General features: G+C 41.0%; 1 protein-coding gene across 2 annotated transcripts; it reads left to right on the top strand.

The window, feature by feature from the left end:
• The first annotated feature begins 1169 nt into the window (after nt 1-1169).
• On the top strand, nt 1170-26545 carry canx (calnexin). 2 transcript variants are annotated; one of them, XM_061891876.1, is made up of 14 exons: nt 1170-1388; nt 8470-8543; nt 8621-8679; nt 13283-13424; nt 13501-13582; nt 13679-13871; nt 13937-14126; nt 14218-14331; nt 14418-14574; nt 20969-21184; nt 21276-21395; nt 21524-21623; nt 21695-21810; nt 25375-26545. In XM_061891876.1, exons 1-14 carry the CDS (start codon nt 1173-1175, stop codon nt 25432-25434), a joined length of 1839 nt encoding a protein of 612 aa, XP_061747860.1. In that variant the 5' UTR covers nt 1170-1172; the 3' UTR covers nt 25435-26545. The 2 variants fall into 2 exon arrangements, with proteins under 2 accessions (XP_061747860.1, XP_061747859.1); XM_061891875.1 differs by having other exon boundaries at nt 21521-21623.
• Nucleotides 26546-27641: the final 1096 nt, after the last annotated feature.

Here is a 27641-nt window from a genome sequence, read left to right as displayed (position 1 = left end):
TGGGTGTTTCATTCACTAAAAAAATTTAAAATTCCGTTTTTAAGGCAGTATGTCATAATGTTTTTAGTATTCAATCAGACATCATTGTGAGGTTTTGTTCCTAAAAATCAGATACATTGGCCTCCAGACACATTTTTTTTCTCAAAATTCCTAAAAATCAGATACATTGGCCTCCAGACACATTTTTTTTCTCAAAATTTGTCCCGCCCGTGGCAAAATAATTCCCCAGGCCTGCATTAGAATACCCTGATTATCACCTTTTAGTGTTAGAGAGTTGCGTTGTATCATTGTCTGAGTGTAGATAAGAAGGATATGACTGTAATCTTTAATATCCCTGCCCATCCTGGTAGTTGCTAGGAAACCAAAGGCCACCCAACCCCTTTTTCCCTGTGTGTGGATCAAGTCTGTCCGGTGGATCCGCTTCAACCTGCCTGTTGAATGTTGACAATAATGCATTCCTTCATTCATTCACATGTGTTAATGTTTAGTGCTAGTAATGAGGGCTCGGTGTCTATTTGTTTTCACCGGTGCAGGAAATGAGCTGTTTTAAATCTCCGTGCAGCACTTGGATGACTCGACAGGTGTCCGACCATTTTGTGTCGCTAATTTGACACATTGGGAGTGAGCACACATGGGCGTTTTCCAGTTGAGGTCTGTTTTCCTGCCTTAGCCAATCAGGGTGGGGCCTCTTAGCGTCTCTTTGGTGGCTGCACCCGTGACACTGTAGGGGTCTTGGCACCCATTTAAGTTATTTTGTCTACCACTTGGGCGGCTGCGATGTTAAGGTAACAGACAGTTGCTGTTAATCCCGCTGTGAGCTAATCTGATTAGCGTGTGTGGCCTATTACGCTGCTCTGATGGCAGCTTCATGGGTTTTAAGCAAGTCATGTGACCTCTGCAAGGACCCAGAATGTTTTTGTTTGTGTTCACGCCGTGTGTGTGTGTGTGTGTGTGTGTGTGTGTGTGTGTGTGTGCGCGCCGTATCCCTGTGGGCGCTACGTGTCCTGTGGGTACTGTGGTGGTGAACGGGTGCCATGGTAACCGCTTTTCTCTAATGAAGGCTCATTAAACATGTTGACATGCCTCTATTTTAATCGATGCACGGGTGACGTGTGTCGCTGAAAATAAACCTTCAAATCAAAAGAGCTTGTGTGTATCTCTTTCTGCAGACGATGGATCGGAGGGTGTGGTTGTGCGTTGCCTTGGCGACCGGCGTCCTTTGCCTCAGCCTGGCCCCCCTTTGTCGAGCCGAGCACCACCACGAAGAAGATATGGACATGGAGGACGACATGGATATGGACGTGGACATGGTGAGATCAGATGACGAGCTGGACGATCACCTGCACGAAGACGACGAGGCGCCTCCCAAAGCTCCACCCGCTCCCAAAGTAAGTCAGCTGATTGGCGGTGAAAACAGTTGAACATTTCCGAAAACATTTGAAAACTGGTCTTAATGCAAATAGTTTCATAAAAACACATGGCATGAGATTGACCAACGTGTTTGTTTTTTTTCAGAGCCAATACAATCACCATTATTATTAATCAAGGAGGCAGATAACTGATACAGTTGTGATCAAAATTATTCAACCTCCACACAATTTTGGTGTTTTAGCAAGTTGGACATTTATTCCGTATTTTGTTTATAGTCATATCAAATAAAGATGTGTCAAATAGACAAATGCAACTTAAATTGTAACACTGTAAGGACATTTTTCTTAATATCTCATTGACAAAAGGATTCAACCCCTAGTTACATGCATCTTTAGTACTTAGTAGAACACCTTTTGGCAGTAATTATATCCTTCAAACGTGATACATAACCGTACACAAGCTTTTTGCAACGATCTACAGGTATTTTAGCCCATTCCTCTTGGGGAAAGGCCTCCAGTTCATTCATATTCTTGGGCTTGCGTGCTGCAACTGCCTTCTTCAAGTCCCACCACAGGTTTTCTATAGGATTTGGGTCTGGCGACTGTGAAGGCCACTCCAGAGTCTTCCAGCCCTTCTTCTGCAACCACTCCGATGTTGATTTGGAGGTATGCTTGGGATCGTTGTCCTGTTGGAAGGTCCAACGTCTCCCAAGCCTCAGCTTCGTCACTGACTTCATGACATTTGCAGCTAATATATCCTGGTAGGAAATATAATTCATAATGCCTTGAACGCGCTGGAGATTCCCGTTACCTGAGGCAGAGAAACAGCCCCAGAGCATGATTGACCCCCCACAATGCTTTACAGTAGGCAATGTGTTCTTTTCTTTGTAAGCTTCATTTTTTCTCCTCCAGACATAACGTTGATTCATAGGCCCAAAGAGTTCCAGTTTTGTCTCATCACTCCATAGAACAATTTCCCAAAACCTTTGTGGTTTGTCCACATGATTCTTGGCATACCAGAGTCTATTTTCTTGTGCCTGGTAGTCAGAAGTGCGGTGCGCCTGGGAGTTCTGGCGTGGAGGCCTTCATCTCATAGTGCGCGCCTTATTGTCTGGGACGAAACCTGCGTTCCCCCCTCTGCAATGTCGTGGTGTAGTTCCTCAGCTGTTACCCAGGGGTTTTTCACCACTGTACGCACACAGCATCCTCTTTCTACCACGCCCAGGTAGTGTTTCCACTGTGCCTTTAGCTTTAAACTTGCGAATTATGCTCCCAACTGTGTCTCTTGGAATGTGTAATGTAGTTGCTATTTTCTTATATCCATATCCTTTCTTATGAAGATAAATTACCTCCTCTCTTGACTTCTTTGACCACTCCGTGGACTTCACCATGTTGCAAATACACCATTGACCATCTACAAGAAGCTGAGCGTCAGTCTTTTTCAATCAGTTTAATTGTTGCTTGTTATGGTTCTAATCACATCTAAAGGTATTTTCAACACCTGATTGAAAAGACCTTATTCAAATTCTGTTCTTAAGAGTTATGATCTTCAAGGGGTTGAATAATTTTGTCAATGAGATATTAAGAGAAATGACACTGTTTGGTATGTTACAAAATATAATGTAATTCAAGTTGCATTTGTCTATTTGACGCATCTTTATTTGATAAGACTATAAACAAAATACGGAATAAATGTCCAACTTGTTAAAACACCAAAATTGTGTGGGGGTTGAATAATTTTGATCACAACTGTGATTTCAGTAAAAGTTATCTAAACAAATACCGAACTGTAGAGCGCTGCGGTATATAAGAATGGAAAATATATTTCCGTGTATTAGCCACACTGGACTATAAGCCGCAGATGTATACGTTGTGAAAAGAGTTATTTACACAGAAATGTTTTGTAAATGTTTATTTACATACCTTTTTATTGTTTCCAAATGGTGTCGGTAACACGGCAGTAAAACGGATGATCAAACAAAACAGAAGTTGTATATAGGGCTGGGCAATATATCGCGGGTTTGTCTCTGTACGATATAGAAAATGACTATCGTGATAATATAGCTCTTCTCACTCTTTCTCGTCTCACCATCTAACAGACAGCAAGCGCACCTTCTTACATACGTCACATACCGTCACGTCATACGTCATATACGTATACGCCCTCACAGAGCATAGAGGTAGCAGCATGGGTAGCGTTAGCTGTGATGCTAGCGGTAATACGAGAGAAGGAAGGTGCCAATCCGGTAACAAATGAAGGAAGAATTAATTCCCAATAAAAACAGCAGGAAGTCCATCGTCTGGCGGTGGTTTGGCTTCAAGCGGGCATATGTCAAACAGACAACCGTAATTTGTCAAGTGTGGGGAAATAGCGTTGCTACAAAAAGTAGCATTACTGCTAATATTAGCATCATTTGAAAAGTCACCTGCTAGAGAATAAAGAGTGCATACTCCGCATGTCGACATCTCCATTCGGTGTCACTCGCCCACACCATCAAAATGCCGAGGCAAACATTTACAGATCAACACCGTATGAAAAAAATAGTCAACAAGTTCCAATCAATCAAAAAAAAACAAAAGGAAATAACTTCCGTAGTAACCTACCACATAGCGAAGGACAAACTGTATTTGATTTCCTATTATGCAGCTCATTTTTATTCAACAGTTATTGAAGTATCTTGTTTGATATCATGCACAAAAGTGCACTTTGTTTTAAACTATTGTAGTGGTGTTCAGTACAATAAGTGCACTTTAATTTAGTGTTGTTTTGATATGTCATCTTAGTGACATCATGCACAGAAGTGCACTCAAAGCTTGTTTTAAAAATGTCTGAGAATCTTTGACTTTCTATTTGGAAATGACATAAACGGTTGTGCCGCTGCTAAATAAAGTTTTAGTCAATTGACTTAGTTGTGATTTCCCTCTCTGCATGAAAGTTTAAAATGAGCATATATTAATGGAGTATGAACGAGAATGTTTTAATGTGGACACATAGAATCATCATACTGCTGTGATTATATGCATCAAGTGTCCATTCATTCATTTGATATATATTGATATAATGGTTTGTGAAAGTATACATATAAAGATATTCATATTTGAGCGATATTCGGTGAAATTGAAGTGAATGACAACTGTACTGTAAACAGTCAGTGACACTTTTATTAACTCAGCTAGTCTAATTAGGTATAAACAGCTCAGAAAATAAACAGTTTTAGTACAGAATTACTTAACATATATAAAATACAAAAATTATATTTCTACATCAAATAAATAACATAGGTGTGCAAATATTACAAAATGTAATAAACTCGGATACAAAAATACATTTGCAGGCATTTTGTGATTTCCCTTCCTGGTTCGATGACCCGCCGTATCTTCCCTCTGATTGGCCTGTCCCTAACCAATCGTGACTCATCATAGTAAAGGAAAGAGGAAGTGGAAGGGTTTAATAGCCCATGAGGGGGAGTGAGGAGCGGGGGAGAACAAGCAACACAACAAAAAGGCGGCATTTGGATAATTTTTATGTGAAATAAATGATATCAGTATTACAATATCTTCCTAATTCATATCTTGTTTAAAAATATATCGATATATCTTACAAACTTGACGTCGCCAAGCCCTGTATAAAAATATAATATATCAGTATATATTACATACCGTATATATAATAATGTAAATAATACATATATTTTATATTGCTACTATGGTACATTTTTAGTCTACTTTATATCTGCATTAGCATTCCATCCTTATCCTTTTCATCCTTTTGTAACTGAGCTACTGTGTGGAACAATTTCCCTTGTGAATCAATAAAGTTTGTCTAAGTTCAGGTCATGGACCCACTAGCTGCGCAAGTTAGTTCTCCAATCAGCTAAACAGACTCTAACTCCATGGTGGCAGCTTGGTGAATTTGCTGAGGAATTTGTGAAACTGAAACAACACAAAAAGAATGCCATTGTAAGCTAATAGTAGTTACACACACACACGAACGTTTAAGCATGCTAATGACGCTAGGTTAATTACGTTATATGTACAAATATGCATGAAAAGACTCCTACAAACATCACTTATGGGATGGTTTATCCATCCATCCATCCATTTTCTACCGCTTATTCCCTTTCGGGGTCGCGGGGGGCGCTGGCGCCTATCTCAGCTACAATCGGGCGGAAGGCGGGGTACACCCCTGGACAAGTCGCCACCTCATCGCAGGGCCAACACAGATAGACAGACAACATTCACACTCACATTCACACACTAGGACCAATTTAGTGTTGCCAATCAACCTATCCCCAGGTGCATGTTTTTGGAAGTGGGAGGAAGCCGGAGTACCCGGAGGGAACCCACGCATTCACGGGGAGAACATGCAAACCCCACACAGAAAGATCCTGAGCCTGGATTTGAACCCAGGACTGCAGGACCTTCGTATTGTGAGGCAGACGCACTAACCCCTCTGCCACCGTGAAGCCTGGGATGGTTTAGTAAGTTATAAATTGTTTTAGTTATATTGGAAAACTTATAAGCGTTGCTCAGAGTGATGAATTAATAATCCTTTCGAGCAGAATCGCTATGGCTGGTTTTATTTCCGGTTCAAGGCATTAAACCAGTAAGTACATTTTCATACCCGCATCACCTGCAATGATGGGACTCGTCCAAAAGATAGCCCCATACCAAAAACAATACACCTTTTCAGTGTCTCTGCTTGGGGTTTAATGACATTTTTGAACATAAAACTTAATGGCAATTAGCGAAGTACAATTTACAAATACCCGCCCCGTTATAAAAGCCGCAGGATGCAAAGTATAGGATAAAAGTAGCGGCTTATAGTCTGAAATAGCCGGACAAGGCTTTGAATTGTTTTTTTAACTGTTTTTTTTTTCTTTATTGTTGGTGTTGGGAAACGGGGGAATAGTAGCAACATAGTTTTTTATGCGGCGCTAATGTTGTTCTTACTTTAACAGCAAAAGACGTTTATCACGTATGTCTAAGTGGAGCATCAACATTTGCATTTCAAAATATGGTAAATTCTCCTGGGAAAATATGGCATTTCCATTCATCACAATAACCCTCAATCTATTTAATTTCATACAAATAAATAGCAGTGTATACATGTATTACATTGTAAGATTTTCCTTGTGAAGAACATTTCAATAAATTGATTAAATAAAAACAATTCTGGGCTCCTTCATGTAAATTATAGTTGAGACATTTTTCAAGCTGGCTGACATAATTTTTTTCTGGATGTTACAGAAAGTATGAGAATGTGTGAGCTGCTGCGTGCTCTTTACTAATACGATAATTAGTCAAGATATTAACGCAAAGTTTGGATTTTTGGCGGAGATTTCTTTTGCTGTTTTCATGTCCATCCATCTGTCACGTTATTGTTTGACTCACAAACATGAAACTGCGCGCTCCCTTAATGAGTGCATGCTCCAAGTCTGGACGATGGAGGCTTTTTTAGCCACCCTTTTGCTACAGTAACAAAAAATAAATATTAAAAATACGGGACTGGAAAGACGTCAGGAAGGACAAAAACTGGATATCCCAGGAAGAAATGCAAGTTTTGACAGGGAGAAAAAGATTTAGATGCATGCACGTAGCTGAGCAGACCGGAGAAGTATTCTCACAAGAACTCAAATACTTGTCAACTATCAAAACAAAATTATGGATAATTTACAATGAGATTACCATATTTTCCGGACTATAAGGCACACCTAAAATCTTTTTTTTTTTTTGATCAAAACTCGACAGTGCACCTTATAACCCGGTGTGCCTAATGTAAGGTATACGTTTGGTTGAGCTTACCCACCTCGAAGCTATTTTATTTGGTACATGGTGTAACAATAATTGTGACTAGTAGATGGCAGTCAAACTAAGAGATAAGTGTAGACTTCAATACAATGGCAATATGATTTAAGTAAACAACACCAACATTTCATATGTTCCATTGAAAATATGGAACATTACACACACCGCTCAAAAATCAATCAAAATGTTTTAGTACAACTTTGGTAAGCTATAAAGCTGCACTTATGTACTGTGCTTCGACATAGGAGTATTATTATGGTGTGTGTGTATAAGGTAAGACATATTCTGGCGTTTTGTTTCGCAATATTATGCAAAATAAACTTTTCTTACCTTCTGGTACCTGCTGATCTGTATTTGGGATCTGCATAAATCCTGAAAAATTGCGTGCGTCCGACTCCGTAGTTGATAAGCTTCTTCTTTTTCTCTATCTTCTTATGGGACATTCATCCTCCTCTGTTGCCATTTCTAATATAAAGTACTGTAAAGTTCTGACTTATATCTGTCAGTAAACTCGCCATGAAAGTGCTAAAACATACCGGTGTAGTGAGGTTACATTATTCACCAAAGGAACTTTTTAGTTATTAGAGTTCCGGTCTGACGATTTTTCACAGGACACATTTCCGGCGGATTAGGAGATGCTGCTCCGTTATTGATTGAAGTAAAGTCTGAATGTCATTTATACAGTTAGCGCCATCTTTTGACACTTTTTCCACTCCCGTCCTTGCACGCTACAACAACGATGACGGAAGAAGACGCTGCAGAGGGTGAACCACATAAATAAGACTGCCCACAAAACGGCGCATCCTGAAGAGATTGTCAGAAAGCGGTTTGAAAATGATCTGTAAAACATCATCCATGCAACATTTTGACCAAAGAACACCATTACATGTTATGTAGACCCCAAGGAAGTGTTAAACGTTTACCCAAAAAATATTAATAATGTGACTCATTTAATGCGCCTTATATATGAAAAAACAGACATCGACAGTGCGCCCTATGGTCCGCCAAATTCGGTACTATCTACTTAACTAATTGATTTATTTTTATACTGGTTCTGTTGTAGTAAAAAATAAAAAGGCTGATACGATATTCATTAAAGTGCCAAATATAGCCGGTTGATCTCTACAAGCATGTGACGTACCTTTTTAAACGCACACATTGGCTGACCTGGCATTCATATTCCACTCGTCACTCCCTTCCTGCAGCTGTGTGTGACAGAGTTGCACCATTACACACGTTCAATTCAGTTTTAAGCCCTCATGCCATTGCTGTCGGGTCTCAACCTGTGCAGGTGACCTACAAGGCTCCAGAGCCCAAGGGAGAACACTTCTTTGCCGAAGCCTTCCACCGGGGAACACTGGACAGGTGAGCACACGTCCCTCCCCCCTCTTCCATAGGCAGTAAAGCTCAGAGGAAATGAGCACCTGTCAATCCTCTTTCAGTTGGGTGCTGTCCTCTGCCAAGAAGGAGGACACCGATGAAGATATTGCCAAGTATGATGGTGAGTGCACCCCCCAATTCCATCCTAGAACAATAAGGTCGATCATGTGGCGTAAAATCTCAATCACAGGTACCAGATGTGGCCCGCAAACGCCTAGAAATAATATGCGTCAACTAAATACCTTTTTTTTTGTCTATTATGACCGGGTGGATAAAGGTACTGCTTGAAATTGCATACCCTTTTAAACTCTTAATGGTACCCAATATTGCAATGAATATTATAATCCTATAATTTTTTTTTGTCAAAATTGAAAAATAAGTAATGTCTGCCTGTTATCCATCAAATTGTACATTTTACCACACAATAATAGAATACAACCACCTTTACGGTGGAATGTACAGCATATTACTCTAAAAAAGGGGTCACCAACGCGGTGCCCACTGGCACCAGGTAGCCCGTAAGGACCAGATGAGTAGCCCGCTGGCCTGTTCTAAAAATAGCTCAAATAGCAACACTTACCAGTGAGCTGCCTGTATTTTTTAAATTGTATTTATTTACTAGCAAGCTGGTCTCGCTTTCCTCGACATTTTGAATTCTAAGAGAGACAAAACTCATAGAATTTGAAAATCCAAGAAAATATTTTAAAGACTTGGTCTTCCCTTGTTTAAATAAATTCATTTATTCTTTTTACTTTGCTTCTTATAACTTTCAGAAAGACAATTTTAGAGAAAAAAAATACAACCTTAAAAATGATTTTAGGATTTTTAAACACATATACCTTTTTACCTTTTAAATTCCTTCCTCTTCTTTCCTGAAAATTTAAATCAATGTTCAAGTAATTTTTATTTTTTTTTTAATTGTAAACACTAATAAATACATTTTAATTTAATTCTTCATTTTAGCTTCTGTTTTTTCGACAAAGAATATTTCTTCAAATTTATTATGATTAAAATTTTTAAAAATTATTCCGGCAAATCTATAAAATCTGTAGAATCAAATTTAAATCTTATTTCAAAGTCTTTTGAATTTCTTTAAAAAAAAAATGTTTTTAATTCTGGACAATCTAGAAGTAATGATTTGTCTTTGTTAGAAATATAGTTTGGTCCAATTTGTTATATATTCTAACAAATTGCAGTTTGGATTTTGACCTATTTAAAACATGTCATCAAAATCTTAAAATTAATCTTAAGAAAAATTTCTAATGATGTTCCATAAATTCTTTTTAAAATTTTTTCAAAAAGATTTTAATTAGCTAGTTTTTCTCCTTATATTTTTGGGTTAAATTTTGAATTTTAAAGAGTGGAAATTGAAGATAAACTATGTTTCAAAATTTAATTTTAGTTTTTTTCGTGTTTTCTCCTCTTTTAAACCGTTCAACTAAGTGTTTTTTTCATCATTTATTCTTTACAAAAAAAATGTACGACGGAATGACAGACACAAATACCCATTTTTTAAATATAGATTTATTTATTAAAGGTAAATTGAGCAAATTGGCTATTTCTGGCAATTCATTTAAGTGTGTATCAAACTGGTTGGTAGCCCTTCGCATTAATCAGTACCCAAGAAGTAGCTCTTGGTTTCAAAAAGGTTGGTGACCCCTGCGCTGAACTATAGCGTTAGCATTTAAATCTATTGTTTTTATGGTTTATTGCGCTGAATGGAAAAACGGTGCTACATTTTTGTTAAGGTAAAAAACAATGGCATGGACATGGTAAAAAATTGGTACTTTTTTCCCCCATTCACATCAATTTACCAACATAAATATTACTGTAATATTTTGGCGACGAAGCTGACATTTTCCTCCTGTAAAAACAAACAGTGGTACTGTTTTTTTCCCCAATTTACCATATGTTGTAAAAAAAAAAAAAAAAAAACAGAGAATATTTTACAGTAAAATTCTGGTAATTGAGTTGCCAGTTTTTTTTACTGTAAAATCTACTGTTCTTTTTTATACTGTATTAAAAAAGATCTATTAGTGGTGTCAAAAATAGATTTTCAAATGAAGAGTGACTCTTATTTGTCACTATTCTTAATTGATTTAAAAAAATATATATTGAAATGTTATTTTTCTTTTAAGTAATGTATTGATTTTAAAATGGAGGGGGAGAGAGAGAGAGAGAGCATACTGTACATTGCAGCCCATTGTGATAGTGATATACAGTAGGTACCACTCTATTGTTGCCTCATTTCTGTGTGACTGAAGCATGGAGTGGTCCTTCCAGGAGTAGCTGCAGTGTGCTTAAACAACCACTATGTGTAATTTGTGAGCAAATACTGTATTGTCTTTCTCTTTCAGGCTTATCAGGACAATGGTGCATTCATCACTCACACTTTAAGTGAGGATAAAAAAACAAACAGACCCACTGTATTATACAATGGCTCCTAAATTTAACTGCTGCCATATCCATCTATCCATTTCCTATGGCTTGTCTCGTTTGCGGTAGTACATTGCATTGTAGTATTTTTGTAAACCATAAAATCCACTTGCTAATTTGCTGTGATTAGAAACATGACATTAGTTTTGGGAATTACTGCAAATATGCGTATCGATCAAATAGCAAGTAGTTGCACGGCAACACATTCTGATGGCAACACCTAACATTTGCAAGATCCTTGATTGATTCGAAAGTTAATTATTTTTTTAACCTCAAATACAAAGTATTAGTTCTGATCTAAATCTTTTGGGTTTTGCCTTTTCTAAGACTTCCTTTGTCCAGAGACTTATTTCCTGAGTTTGTAAACGATAACAAAAACAATGATTTTGTAATAATTAACTTTGCTGTGATCACTGCAATTTCGGCCATTTCCTGATCCGCTTATGCTTGTTTACTTTACTGTCGATTTTTGTGCCAATTCGCCCAACCATGTTTACATCCAAGAGCTCTAGCTTAGTGGTTAGCATGGCTTCTTGTCTCGCTTTGTTTAGGAGCTATTCCTCGTCTTCCACTTGGAAGAAACCTAGTTTATTTACTGCCATGGAGGCAATTGTTAGTGACTTAAAAGCGGCACATTAGCCGTGCTCACTAGCAAGGATGTTACATTTCATTTAGAATGCAATGACCTTGGCAGGACACCGTTAGAACGTCTTATGAACTCGCATTATCACGACATCGCGATATACCGTGGAACAGACCTGGGCAAACTAAGGCCCAGGGGCCACATGTGGCTCGCTGAGCTTTTCAATCTGGCCCGCCGGACATTCCCAAATAATTGTTTTAGATGTTTAAGATGGAAAGTGTAGCTGCCATTATGATGTGCAGTGATGTTTTCTAATGACTGGAAGTCCTCAAGTATACTAAGTCTTTCAATGCATGGAATCTGCATCAAATATTAGTTACTATGGTCATCTAGTTAGTTACTATGGTGATCTAATTAGTTGCTATGGTCACTATGAGATATCTCAGATTGTAGGTGGGGTTTTTTTCACTGTTTTTTGCATTTTGGTTGTCAATATTCAGTGTTTTATCATTCATAGTTAATATTGTAAATCCCACATTCTTTATTTTCATGTACATTTTGGGTGTCTCATTCAGTAAAAAAAACCATTTCAAATTCCATTCTGTTTTTTTAAGGCGGTCTGTCGTAACATTTTTAGCTTTCAATCATTATTGTGAAGTTTTGTATTAGTGTTCCTAAAAATAGATATACCGGCCCCCAGACACACTTTTTTTTTATCTAAATCTGGCACCCCCGAGTAAAATAATTGCCCAGGCGTGCCGTGGAGCCTCGATTTACCACAGGGACGGCGTGACGAAGTTGGGAGAGTGGACGTGCCAGCAATACGAGGGTTACTGTTCAATCCCCACCTTCTACCATCCTAGTTACGTCCGTTGTGTCCTTGAGCAAGACACTTCACCCTTGCTCCTGATGGGTCCTGGTTAAGCTTTGCATGGCAGCTCCCGCCATCAGTGTGTGAATGGGTGTATGTGGAAATAGTGTCAAAGCGCTTTGATTTCCTTAAAAAAAGGTAGAAAAGCGCTATACAAGTATAGCCATTTACCATTTAAATATGAATAATGGGCTCTTGCCTCAACAAAAGTCCATATTTTAGTGAAGTTTTGGGCGATATGGACCAAAACTGATACCCCGGTATTTTTAGGTTGCATCGCGGTATATGTAACATTATTTTAACCAAAGGGTTTAATTAAAGTCAAAACCACACTACTGTTCCTGCTAGTATTTTCAAATTACTTTTAAAAAGGAATTATAGTTACTTGTTACCTAAATAAAGTAACCCAACTACTATTGTAATTAGTTTTAAATAAATGTAGTTAATTATGCTGTACTGTGACATATGCAGTTAAGAAAATTTAATATGAGAGCAGCATGCGTGCGTGCCTGTGTACTTTTTATTTTTTATTAAAAAATTTTAAAAGCACTGTCTGCTACCAGCGACGTGTGACGTCACCGAGGGTTTCACTGGATTTGTTAGCTTCAGCCAATAATGCCGTTTTTTGTGGTGCCTTTTATTTAGAAAAGTACTGAAAAGTATCGAAATACATATTGCTACCGGTACCAAAGTATTGGTATCGGGACAACACTTGGTTATACACATCGGAAATGTCTGTGGTCGGCCAAATTGATTTAATTTACATCGCCAATATTGCGCAACCCTCTCTGCCCCATGTCCTCTGGTTTGAAACATGATGATGATGATGGACAGGCAAGTGGGAGGTGGAGGAGATGAAGGACAGCAAGTTGCCTGGCGATAAAGGTCTGGTCCTCAAGTCTCGAGCCAAACATCACGCCATTTCTGCACAGCTTCTACGACCTTTCATCTTTGACAACGACCCTCTCATTGTTCAGTAAGCACACACACACACACACACACACACATAGTTGCGGAAGATTGTGTTAACCGTGTAACCTTTGTGTGTCCAGGTACGAGGTCAACTTCCAGTCCGGTATCGACTGTGGCGGTGCTTACGTCAAGTTGCTGACTCAGACGTCCGACCTGGACCTGGTCAGTGTGAATACGCATTACGTGGTCTAACATTTTAGCTTGACCGCACAGAACGCCGCACTGACCTTTTTGTGTTGACCTTGCGTGTGCACAAAGGACCAATTTGTGGACAAAACGCCGTACACCATCATGTTCGGACCGGACAAATGTGGCGAGGACTACAAGCTGCACTTCATCTTCCGACACAAGAACCCCATCACGGGAGAGTATGAGGAGAAGCACGCCAAGAAGCCTGACGCAGACCTGCGCACGTACTACACGGACAAGAAGACACACCTGTACACACTGGGTAAGACGTGCGCACACACATTGTGTCAGAGCTGGTGACTCACTTGTTGCCATGGCGCCCCCCAGTGGTGAACCCAGACAACAGCTTTGAGGTGCTGGTGGACCAGACGGTGGTAAACAGCGGCAACATGCTGACCGACATGAGCCCCCCCGTCAACCCTCTGGCGGAGATCGAAGACCCCGACGACCACAAACCTGAGGACTGGGACGAGAGGCCCAAGATCCAGGACCCAGACGCCGTCAAACCCGAAGACTGGTCAGTGCTGGTCTCTTGTCTGGTTGCCGTGGAGATGACCCACTCGAAGGCGTCCGTAGAAACATCTAAAGTTTGTGCGTACTTGTGCCAGGGATGAAGACGCTCCCGCTCAGATCGCCGACGACACTGCCGTCAAACCCGAAGGCTGGTTGGACGACGAGCCGGAGTACATCGGAGACCCCGATGCCGTCAAACCTGGAGACTGGTGTGTTACCACGGCGACCGTTAAACATGACTCCAAACGGCCACTCGCCCTGACCCCTTTTGGTGTGTCTCCCCCTGCGCCTCCAGGGACGAGGACATGGACGGCGAGTGGGAGGCGCCTCAGATCCCTAACCCCGCCTGCGAGGCGGCGCCCGGCTGCGGGGCCTGGAAGAGGCCGATGATGGACAACCCTGACTACAAGGGCAAGTGGAAGGCCCCCATGATTGACAATCCCAGCTACCAGGTGAGTTGAGCTCGGCTGGACACTACAGTGGAACCTCTATTTACAAATTTAATTGGTTTTTGAACATGGTTGGAAATCCGAGTTCGCGTGGTAAAGCACATTTCTCCATAAGTAACCATGTAAATGTGAATAATTCGTTCCAGCCTCAACAAAAGTCTATATTGTGTTCAAAGTGTACAAACCTTCACAAAAATATGAAGTTCTACACAGCAGGAGTTTTTAACCTTTATACCTCAGAGCCCACCTTTTCCACCACAGAGGGGCCCACTCAAATATTAACACTGAATTTGTCATCTCACTCTTGATTTTGATTGTATTCAATAATTATATCTAACCTACTGAAAGTTTAACAGGATAAACTTTGTCAAATGATATGATAGGGCGTGTTAATTACAAAGATTATGGAGGCTTAAATCAGGCGGATTACAAAAATAAAATGCTAATTAAATATACTGAAAAAGAAGGGACTCATAGAAACTGATTTACATACAATTAAGCAGTGCTAAAATAAATGAATTCTATATACAAACCCCATTTCCATATGAGTAGGGAAATTGTGTTGGATGTAAATATAAACGGAATACAATAATTTGCAAATCATTGTACCCATATTCAGTTGAATGCACTACAAAGACAAGATATTTGATGCTCAAACTCATAAACTTTTTTTTGCAAATAATTAACTTAGAATTTCATGGGTGCAACACGTGCCCAAGTAGTTGGTAAAGTGCATGTTCACCACTGTGTTACATCACCTTTTCTTTTAACAACACTCAATAAACGTTTTGGAACTGAGGAAACTAATTGTTAAAGCTTTGAAAGTGGAACTCTTTCCCATTCTTGTTTTATGTAGAGTTTCAGTCGTTCAACAGTCCGGGGTCTCCGCTGTCGTATTTTACGTTTCATAATGCGCCACACATTTTGGATGGGAGACAGGTCTGGACTGCAGGCGGGCCAGGAAAGTACCGCACTCTTTTTTTACGAAGCCATGCTGTTGTAACACGTGCTGAATATGGCTCGGCATTGTCTTGCTGAAATAAGCAGGGGCCTCCATGAAAAAGACGGCGCTTAGATGGCAGCATATGTTGTTCCAAAACCTGTATGTACCTTTCAGCATTAATGGTGCCTTCACAGATGTGTAAGTTACCCATGCCTTGGGCACTAATGCACCCCCATACCATCACAGATGCTGGCTTTTGAACTTTGCGTCGATAACAGTCTGGATGGTTTGCTTCCCCTTTGGTCCAGATGACACGATGTGGAATATTTCCAAAAACAATTTGAAATGTGGACTCGTCAGACCACAGAACACTTTTCCACTTTGCATCAGTCCATCTTAGATGATCTCGGGCCCAGAGAAGCCAGCGGCGTTTCTGGATTTTGTTGATAAATGACTTTCGCTTTGCATAGTAGAGTTTTAACTTGCACTCACAGATGTAGCGACAAACTGTATTTAGTGACAGTGGTTTTCTGAAGTGTTCCTGAGCCCATGTGGTGATATCCTTAAGAGATTAATGTCGTTTTTTGATACAGTGCCGTCTGAGGGATCGAAGGTCACGGTCATTCAATGTTGGTTTACTTGCCGCTTACTTGGAGTGATTTCTCCAGATTCTCTGAACCTTTTGATGATATGATGGACCGTAGATGTTGAAATCCCTAAATTTCTTGCAATTGCACTTTGAGAAACGTTTGAGTATTTGATCATGCAGTTGTGGACAAAGGGGCGTACCTCGCCCCATCCATTCTTGTGAAAGACTGAGCATTTTTTGGGAAGCTGTTTTTATACCCAATCATGGCACCCACCTGTTCCCAATTAGCCGGCACACCTGTGGGATGTTCCAAATAAGGGTTTGATGAGCATTCCTCAACTTTATCAGTATTTATTGCCACCTTTCCCAATTTCTTTGTCACGTGTTGCTGGCATTAAATTCTAAAGTTTATGACTATTTAAAAAAAAAAAAAAATTCATCAGTTTGAACATCAAATATGTTGTCTTTGTAGCATATTCAACTGACTATGGGTTGAAAATGATTTGCAAATCATTGCATTCCGTTTATATTTACATGTAACATAATTTGCCAACTAATATGGAAAGGGGGTTTGTAAAAAATATAATTTATACATGTTTGTTAAACTGTCAATAAAATTTAAGTTCAAATTAAAATACAGCTTTACCATACCAACTTTAATAATAAAGCCCTTTAAAAACAACCACAGTTGAAGAATAAAGGGCTGTACACCACAAAGAAATAAAGGAAAAGGACAGACTAAAAAATAACATTTAAAACAGAAGTGAAAAACACATTGAAATAGCAAATACAAATTTCCCTAAGAACAATGTATTAGATAAAAAGTTAAAAACAGTTTAAAGTCTCATTCTGGGTTAAAAGCCAGTGAATAAAAATGGGTTTTAAGAAGGGTCTTAAAAATAGCCAAAGAAGGGGCCTGTCCTACATGGAGAGGGAGATCGTTCCAGAGTTTGGGACCCGCAACAGAGACGGCTCTTTCCCCTCTGAGCTTGCGCTTTGATTTGGGTACCTCCAGCTGACCTGAGAAACCGGGTGGGGGCATAGAGGTGGAGCAGCTCAGAGAGGTAAGGTGGGGCAAGACCATGTAAGGATTTAAAAGCTAGTAAGATCATTTTAAAATGGACTTTAAAAGACACAGGCAGCCAGTGGAGGGAGGCTAAAACAGTAGTAATGTGCTCTTTTTTTCTTGTGTTGGTTAAAAGTTGGGCAGCTGCATTTTGGGCCAGCTGCAGGCGTGAGAGAGAGGATTGGTTAATACCAAAATACAAAGTTACAGTAATCCAGCCGATATGTAATAAAGGCATGGATTACTGTCTCAATTACTTTACTGCTTCAGTCATAATTTTTGCGCTGAAGAAACCTCTCTGACTTCAACTGCAAACATTTTCTATTTGTTTGAGATTGCCATAACTGCCACGAGTGGTGGAAAAGAGTATTAGTACAGAGTACCACTGCCGCCCATAAGGACAACGTTTTTCTATGGTTAAAAACACTGCAGTATAGTAATCAACATAAAACAAACAAGGAGGTGATGGATCAGTTTTTAAGAGCGAGCTAAACTGTGCTGTATGCACTGCTCTGCCTACACGCGCACTCGTACAAGTCCCTTTGGTGCCCTCACAAGCTTATCAGAAATCACAAAAAACCTATTGCTACGCTAATAAATATTTTTAAAAGATAAAATCCACTTACATTAACATTGGAGAAAGAGGAGCTGACTACAAAGGAGCACCAAGGGAGAAAGGGGGGGCAGACACAGTGTGTGCTTTGAAAGAGAGTCCACTGAACGAGAGTGGGATGGGATGGACTCATTTATCCCACAATGGGGAATTTACGTTGTTGCAATGCAAGTTTAAACATGCAGTAGCAGAAGTAAAACGTAATTGGTAAAAAAAAAAAAATAAGAACAAATAAAAATCAGTAACATCCATATTGCACACCAAGATAAAAGATCAGAGGTGCGTTGTAAAATCTTATGGCTGTGGGTAGTAATGTAACCGTCTAATGCTGAAGGAGATACTCAGGTCTTCCAAAGTGCTGTGCATGGAGTGAGAGGGATTGGACATTATGGATGTCAACTCGAAGGAATCAATAAAGTACTATCTATCTATTCTTCTGTCAGCAACTTCCTCAAAGATGTCTAGTGGGCAACCAAGGACAGAGTCAGCTCTCAATAAGTTGCTCACCATCTTTTTTCCAGAAAAGTGCTTTCATTACAATTAAAACTTGCAGTGCAAAGCCTGCTTCGTTGCTTCTTCCATACTTGAGCGCCATTAATGTACTTTTTACAAATAGTGTATCGCCTAGACTGCAAAGATACCTGTGGTGGGTGTGGTCAACATGACCAAGTAATTAGCATAATTTTCTTTAAAAAGGCTAAAAATGTATACATTTAAAAACAAATATGAATTAACAAATATTTTGTATCGTTTTGCCCTATTTTCAATTGTTGCTGCTTTCTGCACAATGTACTTTAAATTATTTTCAAGTGTTAAGAGACTTGTAGTGACTTTTTTTAAATGAAAAACAACTAGCAACCAATCTAGCATCTTCTTCTGGTGTTATTATACACTGTACTCATGTTTAGAGACTACTTATGTCCCCGATATAGCATCATCTTCTGGTGTTATTATAGGCTGTACTCGTGTTTAGAGACTACTTATGTCCCTGACGAAAGAGGCGAGCATGAAGTCACTTGCTTGGCCCTGTTGATCCAGTTGGACTTTGTCTCCTTAAAAGCCGCCGCCACTGTCCTCTTAAAATTTGCTCAATTTGTAGAGTATATCTGAGATATACTGAATTTACGTCCGCATTGAAAACATGCTGACAACACTCCAGACAATGGCGTGCGTTTTGTTTGCAACCAGTTTCGGAGAGGGACAAGCAGTAGAAAATGGATGGATGGACCGTTTCGGCAGCGCATTTTTCGGTGATCAGTCTTTTTTCCGTTGATGGAGTTTTGGGTACATCACTTGTCAATAGTGCAAAAATAGGCTTCATTCGTAATTTAACGACCAGTTAATGGTTTTTGTTCGTGTGGTTTGGATTTGATGTCAGTTTTTCCCATGTTTGCAAACACACCGTCCGTGCCTGAAAGGTGATTGGTGGAGAATGAGGAAGCGTAGTTGTCTGTGAAAGCGCGGACTCAATGAAATGAAAGTGTTTGCACGGGAGGTAAAACCTGTTGGAATTGTGCCGTTTACCATAAGAGTGGTAATAAAAGCTAAAAATAGTGTCAGACTTTGATTTCTTCTCGTGTCTTTTGTATATTGTATCATTTTAAAGGCCTACTGAAATGAGATTTTCTTATTTAAACGGGGATAGCAGGTCCATTCTATGTGTCATACTTGATCATTTTGCGATATCGCCATATTTTTGCTGAAAGGATTTAGTAGAGAACATCGACGATAAAGTTCGCAACTTTTGGTCGCTAATAAAAAAGCCTTGCCTGTACCGGAAGTAGCAGACGATGTGCGCATGACGTCACGGGTTGTAGGGGTCCTCACATCCTCACATTGTTTATAATCATAGCCACCAGCAGCAAGAACAATTCGGACTGAGAAAGCGACGATTTCCCCATTAATTTGAGCGAAGATGAATGATTCGTGGATGAGGAAATTTAGAGTGAAGCACTAAAAAAAAAAAAAAAGGCGACTGCTTCAGGCGACGGCTGTGTGAGCGATTCAGATGTTATTCGACACATTTATTAGGATAATTCTGGAAAATCCCTTATCTGCTTATTGTATTAATAGTGTTTTAGTGAGATTATAAAGTCATACCTGAATGTCGGATGGCTGCGGTGAACGCCAGTGTCTCTGAGGGAAGCCAATGGAGGAGCCAAGATCACAGCGCCTTTTTGACTCCTGCAGGAGGAAGTCGCATAATCCACTCAAGTCTCCGGTAAGAGCCGGCTTAATATCACAATTTTCCCATCCAAAAACTTGCTGGTTGACGTAGAGAAACATGTTCGCTTGACTGCTCTGTGTTAAAGCTTCACAACAAACAAAGAAACACCGGCTGTGTTTCGGTTGCTAAAGGCAGCTGCAATCCACCGCTTTCCGCCAAAAGGATTGTTTTTTATAGTCTCCATTACTAATTGAAAAAATTGCAAAAGATTCAGCAACACAGATGTCCGAAACACTGTGTAATTATGCGATGAAAACACACGACTTTTAGCTGTGAGTGGTGCTGGGCTGAAATGTCGGCTCCAACCAATAACGTCACAAGCACGCGTCAACATGAGCGTCATCATTCCGCGACGTTTTCAACCGGAGACTCCGCGGGGTAACATTTTTAATTGCAATTTAGTAAACTAAACCGGCCGTATTGGCATGTGTTGCAATTTTAATATTTCATCATTGATATATAAACTATCAGACTGCGTGGTCGGTAGTAGTGGGTTTCAATAGGCCTTTAATGTGTTATCAAGTAAAAAACTAATTTTCAATGTGTGCCTTTGATCAAAACGTTGTGGAGGTGCACCACATTCAATTACATTAAGGGGAACCCCTGAAATAGTATTTAACGTTTTCTCTTTTTTGACTCGATTCCCTCCTCTCCATGCTGGTGTTTTGTATTTTTGGTACTCATGTTGAGTTAAAAAAAAAATGGCCAAACTTGAAAAAACAGACACTCTGAAGTGACTGGGAGTGTACTGCACAGCAAGCGACATGGAGGGCTCCGCCTCAAAATGCTTTGCCCTGCCTTTTTGCCTGCAGGCGGGACACAAAATGAAGTATTGGTTCGCACACAGGCATATTTGGCTCGTAAACCGAAAAATTTACAAATAGGGGGGTTCGTAAATTGAGGTTCCACTGTCCCTGGTAGTTCATCACCTTTTAACCAGACACCTTGTTGTCTCTCAGGGCATCTGGAAGCCCAGGAAGATTCCCAACCCCGACTTCTTCGAGGACCTGCACCCGTTCAGGATGAGCCCGTTCAGCGCCGTCGGACTGGAGCTGTGGTCCATGACCTCCGACATCTTCTTTGACAACTTCTTCATCACCAACGACCGCAACGTGGCCGAGCGCTGGGCCGCCGACGGCTGGGGCCTGAAGAGGGCAGCAGAGGGCGCTGCTGAGGTGACTAATTGCATGATAGTCATGTCTGCTGTCCGCCCTCTTTTTTTTTTAACTGGAGACGGACATGACAACGTCCCCTTTTTTCTTCCAGCCGGGTTTGGTCGCTCAAATGCTGAACGCTGCAGAGGAACGTCCCTGGCTTTGGGTCGTCTACGTCCTGACTGTCGCCTTGCCGCTCGTCCTCATCGTCGTCTTCTGCTGCACCGGCAAGGTAACACGTGATGTAATAGTGTGTGGGGATGTTATCCGGGGCAGGAGGTCAGGCGAGTCCAACCAATTCACAGGAAATGTTGAACCTTGTGCCGGTGTTGACGTCGCCATTTGTCTTTTGTGCAGAAGAAGAGTGAGGCCACGCCAGCCGCCGAGTACAAGAAAACCGATCAACCTCAGCCGGACATTGTGGAGGAAGAAGAGGCCGAGGAAGACAAGACCAGCCCAGGTCTTTTTCTCGTTCGCTTTTTCTCTTTCCCCTTTTTATTCCTTTTTATTCACTGAAGGGTATGTTTGCAGAAGGCGACGAGGGCAGCGGCAGCGAGGAGAATCCTGCAGAGGGAGAGGAAGTAGAAGCTGAGAAGGAGGGGGAGGAGGAGGATGATGTGGAAGAGGAGCAGGCGACGGGTGACGAGGTAAAGACCAAATTTTTTTTTTTTTTTTTTTTTTTTTACAGATTTATATTTAAAGGGGAACATTACCACAATTTCTGAAGGGTTAAAACCAATAAAAATCAGTATCCAGTGGCTTATTTTATTTTGAGAACTTTTTCTCAAAAATTTTACCCATCACGCAATATCCCGAAAAACGGCTTCAAAGTGCCTGATTTACACCATCGCTATATCCACCCGTCTACTGTCCTGTGACGTCACAGCGTGAAGCCACCAGAAAAAAACATGGCGGATAGCATAGAAAGGTATAGCATAATAGCCCGGATTCAGACTCAGATTTCAGCGGCGTAAGCGATTCAACAGATTACGCATGTATTGAAACGGATGATTGCAGTGTGGAGGCAGGTACCAAAAATGAAATTAAAGAAGAAACAGAAGCTTTTGAGCCATATTACGACAGACAGCGGCACGGGAGGAAGCACGGACGAATTTGGCGATCGCCTCCTAACCAACGATTGGTATGTGTTTGTTTGGCATTAAATGTGGGTGGAGGGAAAAGCTGGATGCAAATATAGCTACAAATGAGGCATAATGATGCAATATGTACATAGCTAGCCTAAATAGAATGTTAGCATAGATTAGCTTGCAGTCATGCCGTGACCCAATATGTCTGATTAGCACACTCCACATAATTCAATAACATCAACAAAAATCACCTTTGTGATTTTGTTGACTTTATCGTTGGAAATGCATCTGCTTTGAGTGTCGCAGGATATGCACACATCTCTGTGCCATCTCTATCGTAGCATAGTTGTCATCGGTACAGTGTGCAGAACAAAGTACTTTCGCATCTTTTGACTACTGGTGCAACTTGAATCCGTCCCTGATCGTGTTGTTACACCCTCCGACAACACACCGACGAGGCATAATGTCTCCAAGGTACGGAAAACAGTCGAAAAAACGGAAAATAACAGCTGATTTGACTTGGTGTGTGTAATGTGTTTGACAAAATGGCGGATTGCTTCACGTTGTGACGTCACGGGTGAAAGATCATTGCTCCATCAGCGAACAATTGAAAGGCGTTTAAATCGCCAAATTCACCCTTTTAGAGTTCAGAAATCGGTTAAAAAAATGTGGTCTTTTTTCTGCAACATGAAGGTATATATTGACGCTTACATAGGTCTGGTGATAATGTTCCCCTTTAAGGATGGGTACCGCTCACAGTTAATTCGATACAGTACCGTATCGGGACGGCATGGCGCAGTTGGAAGGGTGACTATGCCAGCAACCTGAGGGTTCCTGGTTCAATCCCCACCTTCTACCATCCTAGTCACATCCGTTGTGTCCTTGAGCAAGACACTTCACCCTTGCTCCTGATGAGTCTTGGTGAGCGCCTTGCATGGCAGCTCCCGCCATCCGTGTGTGAATGTGGAAATAGTGTCAAAGCGTTTTGAATTCCCTAAAAAGGTAGAAATGCTCTTTACAGGTATAACCCATTTACCAGTTATTTACCAATTTCCGGTACTCTGGAATCAATACTGGTTCTAGGGTTGTACGGTAAACCGGTATTAATTATAGTACCGCGATACTACTGATGCATTTTTTAAATTAATGTACTGCGTATGCTTAAAATGATCAAAATACGTAAATATTGAATGTTATTATAAATGTGTCCGTTATTACATGACATATATACTGAGATCATGTTTAAAGGGCTTTATAGGTTCCATTTGTAAACGTAATTTTGTTTACATTTATTTAATATTTATAAATTTGGCGTGACAACGCCCTGTCGAGTTTTGAGGGGAAAAAAGGATTTTAAGTGCGCCTTAAAATCTGGAAAATACAGTACTATAAAGCATTTTTGAGGTAATTTCTTTGTTGGAACTGAACCCTGCGATAAAGCTCGGTTGGTAGAGTGGTCGTGCCAGCAATTTGAAGGTTCCAGGTCCGATCCCCGCCGCCGCCATCCTAGTCACTGCCGTTATGTCCTTGGGCAAGACACTTTACCCACCTGCTCCCAGTGCCACCCACACTGGTTTAAAGGCCTACTGAAATGATATTTTCTTATTTACACAGGGATAGCAAGTCCATTCTATGTGTCGTACTTGATCATTTTGCGATATTGCCATATTTTTGCTGAAAGGATTAGTAGAGAACATCGACGATAAAGTTCGCAACTTTTGGTCGCTAATAGAAAAGCCCTGCCTTTACTGGAAGTATGTGCTCGTGACGTCACAAGTTGCAGGGCTCCACACCTATTCACATTGTTTATAATGAGAGCCACCAGCAGTAAGAGCAATTCGGACCGAGAAAGCGACAATTTCCCCAATAATTTGAGCGAGGATGAAAGATTTGTAAATTAGGATATTGATAGTGAAGGACTAGGAAAAAACGCGATGGCTCCGGGCGGCGGCGGTGTGAGCGTTTCAAATGTAATTATACACATTTACTAGGATAATTCTGCAAGATCCCTTATTTGCTTATGGTTTTAATAGTGTTTTAGTGAGATTTTAAAGATTGTAAAGACATACTTCAAGGTCCGTTTGGCTGCGGTGACACGCAGTGTCTCAGAGAGAAGCCAAGCTCACAGCTGCCTTTCAAAGAGCTGCTGCTGGATGACAAACAATCCTCTGATGTCTCCGGTAAGATATATATCACAATTTCCCCATCCAAAAACATGGTGGTTGACGTCGAGAAACATGTTCGCTTGACCGCTCTGCTTCACAAACAAACACCGGCTGTGTCTCGGTGCTAAAGAAAGCTGCAATCCACCGCTTTCCACCAACAGCATTCTTCTTTATAGTCTCCATTATTAAATGAACAAATTGCAAAAGATTCAGCAACACACATGTCCAAATTACTGTGTAATTACGCGATTAAAGCAGGCGACTTTTAGCTGCTAGTGGTGCAGCGCTAATATTTCCTTACAGTCCGCAATGCCACGCTACGTGTCATCATTCTGCGACGTTTTCAACAACAAACTTGCGGGAAATTTAAAATTGCAATTTGGTAAACTAAAAAGCCCGTATTGGCATGTGTTGCAATTTTAATATTTCATCATTGATATATAAACTATCAGACTGCGTGGTCGGTAGTAGTGGGTTTCAGTAGGCCTTTAAGTGCGCCTTATAGTCCAGAAAATGTGGTACTTTAAAGCATTTTTTAGGTCATTTCTTTGTTGGAACTGAACGTTGCGGCATAGCTCAGTTGGTAGAGTGGCCGTGCCAGTAACTTGAGGGTTGCAGGTTCGATTCCCGCTTCCGCCATCCTAGTCACTGCCCTTGTGTCCTTGGGCAAGACACTTTACCCACCTGCTCCCAGTGCCACCCACACTGGTTTAAAAGCAACTTAGATACTGGGTTTCACTATGTAAAAGCGCTTTGAGTCACTAGAGAAAAGCGCTATATAAATATAACTCACTCCACTTCACTTCACATTCCTGCATGATTCGGTAAGCCAGGTAGCGTCACCTGGCACCGATGGATTTTACGTGAATCGGTGCCCATCCCTTGATGTGATCCACATTTCATGGTCTTTGAGTTGTTTGCCTGCCAACATATTTATACACCACTCTCCTCCTCCCAGAAGTTGGAGGACGACGTTCTGCGAAGATCTCCCAGGAACAGGAAGGTCAGAAAGGACTGAGGACTCTAAAACAGCCCTGACCGTGACGACCGCCACGCCCCTCCCTCCTAACATTCCCACCCCTCGCCCCACCTCTCGCCCCCTCCCCTGCGGTCGGAGGCCAGGCGGCCTAAAGAGTAGGACGTGGACGGGCAAGATTCCAGACCTCCATTAAGGATGACCGACGATTCCAGTAACCCAGTTAGCGTCACTAAAAGATTTAGTTTTGATCCCGCGTTCAGCTAAAACTTCCGCGTCATTCCCTGGCGACAGCTGAGCAGACCACCCCGGCCCAGCAGCCCCTCCCATGAGCAACCTGACTGGGCTAATCCGAGGAGCTGATGAATAATATTATTAAATACGTGCAATTACCACCTCGCAGGTAAACTTGGATTTGACCCCAACAGCCCCTTTGGCGAGATTCGAACCCAAGTAGACCCCAACTCTTCAAAGTTCCATCAATTGGCGTTCAGTGATTAACGAGTCAGGAGCGTTGGCGAAGGGGTGACGTCACAACTTGCCGAGCCTCGTTTTTCCATCTAGTCCCCTTTCATCAGGCGGGGGTCGACTCTAGCGCTGGCGCCAAGGAAGAAGTGTTAGTAAACTTATTTGGATTTCAAAGGCGTTTAAAAGGTGAAAGGTCAGGGGAGTTCTGCACTGACAGGCTGCTGGTGGAACAGGAAGTGAGCGTTGGGAGGTGTTTCCATGTGAGGGATCATGTTTGAGGGGTTTCTCCATCCCGCAGAATCTTCCATTCAACCCCTTTTTTTTTGTCTTGTTTTTTCCCCCCTTTTTGTAAGCTAGTTAGCTAGATGATTTGCCTTGGCGGTGGTACTCGAGTCTGCTTTCTTTTACGGTTGTAGAACAAAAGCGACGCCGGTCTTCTCGTGTCCCCCATGAAGCAAGCTGCCTACTAACAGACTGAACACAGCATCGGCTCCACTCTGTAGCTCTGCTGCTTGCTCCCCTTCTTCTTTTATAAACCTACCTTTTCTTATGTTTCGAGATTGCTCCGCCTTTTCCTGCTGAGATGCCGCCGGGAGGTCCGACTTTGCCTAGAAATACTGTGACACCAGCTGACGTGTGCACTCAGCATTGTTTTGATGAATAAAAAGGCCAAATGGAACCGGAAGTACACTGGAGTTGGCTTGTTGTGTTTTCTTGCTTTTCAATGGCGTTCTGTTTTTATCAATGTGCAAATAACAATTACGTTTACCTCTTGACCAGTTAAAAGGCTAACTAGTAATCCATGAAAGCTTCACATTTAGATTAATATCTGAACTTTTTATATTTATTACATAAACATTTATGGAATAAGAAAAGAATGCATTTGTGGCATAGCATATCGGTTTAAATGTGTGTGTGTGTGTGTGTGTATAAACTATACACACACACACATATATATATATATATACACAGGTGCTGTTCATATTATTAGAATATCATGAAAAAGTTGATTTATTTCAGTAATTATATTCAGAACGTGAAACTTACATATATCAATTCATTACACACAGTGATATATTTGAAATGTTTATTTCTTTAAATTTTGATGATTAGTACTGACAATTACTGAAAATCCCAAATTGAGTATCTCAGAAAATTAGAATATTAGTTACGACTAGTACCAAAAAATATATATTAGAAATGTGGGCCAACTGAAAAGTATGAACATGGAAAGTTTCAGCATGTACGGCAATCAATACTTAGTTGCAGCTCCTTTTGCCTGAATTGCTGCAGCAATACGGCGTGGCCTGGAGTCCACCAGTCTGTTGCACTCCTCAGGTCTTATGAGAGCCCAGGTTGCTTTAATAGTGGCCTTCAGCTCTTCAGCATTGTTGGGTCTGGCATCTCGCATCTTCCGCTTCACAATACCCCATAGGTTTTCTATGGGGTTAAGGTCAGGTCAGTTTGCAGTCCAATCAAGAACAGGGATACCATGGTCCTTAAACCAGGTACTGGTAGATTTGGCACTGTGTGCAGGTGCCAAGTCATGTTGGAAAATGAAATCTTCACCTCCATAAAATTGGTCCGCGGCAGGCAGCATAAAGTGTTCTAAAACTTCCTGGTAGACTGCTGCATTGACCCTAGACCTCAGGAAACACAGTGGACCAACACCAGCAGATGACATGGCACCCCAGACCATTACCGATAGTGGAAATTTGACACTGGACTTCAGGCAACGTGGATTCTGTGCCTCTCCTCTCTTCCTCCAGACTCTAGGACCT

Source organism: Nerophis ophidion, linkage group LG29, assembly GCF_033978795.1.
Source record: "Nerophis ophidion isolate RoL-2023_Sa linkage group LG29, RoL_Noph_v1.0, whole genome shotgun sequence".
NCBI lineage: Eukaryota > Metazoa > Chordata > Actinopteri > Syngnathiformes > Syngnathidae > Nerophis > Nerophis ophidion.
Note: the sequence above shows the minus strand (reverse complement) of the source record. Positions and strands in the feature narration are given on the sequence as shown.